This window comes from Octopus sinensis, linkage group LG2 (genome assembly GCF_006345805.1).
Source record: "Octopus sinensis linkage group LG2, ASM634580v1, whole genome shotgun sequence".
Taxonomy (NCBI): domain Eukaryota; kingdom Metazoa; phylum Mollusca; class Cephalopoda; order Octopoda; family Octopodidae; genus Octopus; species Octopus sinensis.
Window position 1 is genome coordinate 197,006,675 of NC_042998.1, and position 4,571 is coordinate 197,011,245.

Here is a 4,571-nt window from a genome sequence, read left to right on the forward strand (position 1 = left end):
AACCGATTCGGGAGGACTAAACAGACTTTTCGTTTAGGCAAGCAAGCTAACATTTGACTTACCTTTTTTTTTTCCATTTATCGGAAATCCTCCCCCTTAATACATCCGATGTCAGTTGTTGTTGCCGTCTTCACACCCACATAACAAGAAAAAAAAAGGGAAAATATAGTAATTAATGTCCTCTCTTCTTACCGTTTCATTTAACATGTTTTGAAAGATAAACTTTATCCCTGACTGATACTGGACACGCCTTTTTTTCTCCATCGTTTCGGAAGACTTTTAAAGAAGCTACAAGGAAACAGTTGTTTAATAATAATTGTGTGATCTATCATCATTATTCTGAAGTACTACGTGTCTCTTTCACAGCCTGCCTTCTTCTCACAGTAGACGACCTTACAGTGATAAATAATTCCCTTCATTCAACGCCAATATATTTATTATAAGGAGATCTCTTTTATCTATTTTTTTTTAAATCCCTCATCGCTGATCCTCTCGGATTTATAAGTCCTAGCTGTCTTGTTTTGTTTATTAACCGTTGTTGATATCAACATGGCCAACACAGCTTTCGTAAAGGGTCACCGACGAACGTCGAGCGACATAGAATTCAAGGAGTTGATACGCAGAGATGCCCAGTTAGCAATGCACAAGGAACTTACCAAATTGATACAAACTGCCCCTTCGGCCCAACAGCCCAAAGTGAAAAATGAACTTGACCGATTCCAGCTTTTGTTCGAAAGATACTTGCAAGAAGCGGGTACATCGCTAAACTGGGAAAAAATCAAAGTGTTACCTGACGATGCCATAAAAAACTACAACGAAATCCAGCGAACAGAACTGACGAATATGAAGAACATGTTGAACAAACTTGTGGTCCTTAAATTGAACGGAGGTCTTGGCACCAGTATGGGTTGCCAAGGTCCTAAAAGCGCCATCTCTGTCAGGAACGACCTTACCTTCCTTGACATGACAGTACAGCAAATTGAGTATTTGAATAAATCCTACGATGCCGACGTACCGTTGGTGCTCATGAACTCGTTTAACACGGATGAGGATACAGAAAAGATTTTAGGCAAGTACAACCAGATCAAAGTACGTATTTACACTTTTAATCAAAGTAAATTCCCGAGAATTAACAGAGAATCTCTTTTGCCAATACCGAAATGCACGGCGACCGCTGGTAGCGACGGTGCACCAAGTTGGTATCCTCCAGGGCACGGTGATATTTATGAGAGTTTTGCTGCCGCTGGTCTTCTAGAAGAGTTTATACAAGCAGGTCGAGAATATGTATTTGTGTCGAACATCGATAATTTGGGAGCTACTGTTGACCTTCATATTCTGAACCATTTAATTAATCCTCCAATGGGAGGAATGGCACCTGAATTTGTTATGGAAGTTACCGATAAAACAAGAGCTGATGTCAAAGGCGGTACTTTAGTAGATTACGATGGTAAGCTAAGGTTACTGGAAATTGCCCAGGTACCTAAGGAACATGTCGACGAATTTAAAAGTGTGAGTAAATTTAAAATCTTCAATACAAACAATTTATGGATTAAGCTGAATGCTTTGAAAAGAGTCATAGATGAACGAACATTACATATGGAGATTATTGTTAACCCTAAAACACTCGATAATGGAATTAATGTAATTCAGCTGGAAACTGCCTCAGGTGCAGCCATAAAAAGCTTTGAAGGGGCAATCGGCATTAATGTACCAAGAAAGCGGTTTCTTCCAGTGAAAACTACATCTGATTTACTTCTAGTGATGAGCAATTTATACAAAATGAGAACCGGGGCTTTAGAGATGAGTCCCCAACGCTCCTTCCCGTCAGTGCCGTTAGTTAAACTTGGTATCCAATTCCAAAAAGTGAAGGAATTCTTGCAGAGATTTGCCAGCATCCCAGATATGTTGGAACTAGATCACCTCACCGTGTCTGGTGATGTAACGTTTGGTAAATCTGTCAGTCTGAAAGGAACTGTTATAATTATAGCCAACCATGGTGACCGCATCGATATTCCGACAGGAGCTTGTCTTGAGAACAAGATCGTTTCAGGTAACTTAAGAATCTTGGATCATTGAATCGAAACAGTAATGACGTATGCAGTAAATGATAACATAATTGTGTATCTTTCGATTTTGGTTTTAATGACCAGAAAAATCTATATATATATATATATATCTAGAGGCCAAAATATAACGAAAAAAAGACTCCTCTCCCGTATTATTTGTACCCCGAACCTCTTATGAGGAAGAAAGAAACAAAAAACGAAAAGAAAAAAACAACCGACAATAAACAAAATACAATGATTATGTGGTCCATGCGATGAAGGAAAGAAATCTCCCCATGTAAGATCTGCTGACAGTTATATTCTGCTTCTATTTTTTTTTGTTTTTGATTTGATCGTATTTAGAATTAGTTGTTTTTTTTCTTTCTTTCTCTCTCCAGTAGAATGTGCAGGGGGGGTAAATTGTACTATTTCCCCTCTAGCCACTTTGTGATACTAGCTGCTGCTGTCCCACTCAAGCACACACACTGTCAGAAGAAAAAAGCAACAACTATAAACTTCATCCTTTTTCACTCCACACTCACAAGACAAGCATGCAAACAAGCTGTTTGCTAAGCTAGCCTCTTCCTCTCTATAGCTATATTTATCTATCTATTTAATCTCTCTGCCTGTACACACACACATACACACATCTATTTATCTATCTATCTATCTGATGGAAGAGCAGTTTATGAAACCCAAACACACAGAGTTTAAACACTAACACAGAAACAAGCAAAAAGAAGAAAACTGCTGTTTAAAATACACACAAAAAACCTCGACGTCTCTTCTCTCAGAATAAACAACACGGATTATTTTCCGAACTGTTTAACATTTCAGAATCATTTTCAATTTTGTCGGTTTTAAAAACTCACTGTTAAATAAAATATTTGAAATTTTTAAATAGCTTGCCGAGTATCTTTTGTGTTTTGTCTCAATTAATAGATCGCCGCCATACTGGGCCACCACCTTCGAGAACCAACCCCAATTCTTATTTCTTTTAAGCCTTATTGGTACTTATTCTATCAATCTCTTTTGCCGAACCGCTAGATTACAGAGATATAAACACGCCAACATTGGTTGTCAAGTGGTGGTGGGGGGGATAAACAAACACAGACACACAAATATATGACAGGCTTCTTTGAGTTTCTATCTACCAAATCCAATCACAAAACTTTGGTTGGCTTGAGGCTATGTTAGAAGACATTTATTTGCCCAAGGTGCCACACGGGAACTGAACCCAGAACCATGTGGCTGGAAAGCAAGCCTCTTACCAACCAGCCACTATATTGTGGGAAGCAATTTAGGCAGGGCTTCCGTCTAAATGTGGATCAGTCAGTTATGGGACCACATATATATTTCTTTACTGCCCACAAGGGGCTGAATATAGAGGGGACAAACAAGGACAGACAAAGGGATTAAGTCGATTACATCGACCCCAGTGCGAAACTGGTACCTTATTTATCGACCCCGAAAGAATGAAAGGTAAAGTCGACCTCAGCGGAATTTGAACTCAGAACGTAGCGGCAGACAAAATACCTATTTCTTTATTACCCACAAGGGGCTAAACACAGAGGGGGACAAACAAGGACCGACAAAGGGATTAAGTTGATTACATCGACCCCCGGTGCGAAACTGGTATCTTATTTATCGACCCCGAAAGGATGAAAGGTAAAGTCGACCTCAGCAGAATTTGAACTCAGAACGTCATATATATATATAAATACATAACCATCATCATCATTATCATCATTCCAATCATTTGCATGAAATTTCTTTGAGGCAGATTTTCTACAGCTGGATGCCATTGCTGTCACTAACCCTCACCTGTTTTCAACTAAAACAATATTTGCCCCCACAGAAGATTAGAAACCAAGGACATCCACTGACATGATGGAGACCTTCATTCACAAATACAACATGATACTAAGGCAAGGAGAGAGAGCAACATGTAGACACACAGACGAGTAGCTCTTGTTTTCTGTTGCTGCTGTCAGAGTTGAGTTATGTAAAGAGATAGGCTGCTTGTCTACTTCTTCGAATTGGTCAAATTCATGAAGATGCCTCCGATGAGAAGCAAAAGAGATGAGAAAATTAAGGTTGTTCATTCTTTTTTTGTATATGTGTGTATGTCTATATATATATATATATATATATATTATATATATACATACACACACATATATATTTGTATGTGTATATATGTATTTGTTTATGTATATTTGTATACATGTATGCGTAGTCGTATTTCGTCTGTCGTTATGTTCTGAGTTCAAATTCCGCCGAGGTCGACTTTGCCTTTCATCCTTTCGGGGTCGATAAATTAAGTACCAGTTACGCACTGGGGTCAATGTAATCGACTTAATCCATTTGTCTGTCCTTGTTTGTCCCCTCTGTGTTTAAACCCTTGTGGGTAGCAAAGAAATATATATTTATATATATATTTGCATATATGTATATGTGTATGTACATATTTGTATATAAGTATATATGTGTGTATATATTGTAAATAAGTATATATGTATGTAT

General features: G+C 38.1%; 1 protein-coding gene across 1 annotated transcript in view; it reads left to right on the forward strand.

The window, feature by feature from the left end:
• LOC115228238 (UTP--glucose-1-phosphate uridylyltransferase) overlaps positions 1-2,946 on the forward strand; it is a 3,128-nt gene extending 182 nt beyond the window's left edge. The window contains exon 1 of the mRNA XM_029798873.2: positions 1-2,946. This exon is cut by the window's left edge and continues 182 nt beyond it. Within this exon, the coding sequence (XP_029654733.1) occupies positions 550-2,076 (1,527 nt within the window). The 5' untranslated portion in view covers positions 1-549 and the 3' untranslated portion in view covers positions 2,077-2,946.
• The last annotated feature ends 1,625 nt before the right edge of the window (positions 2,947-4,571 follow it).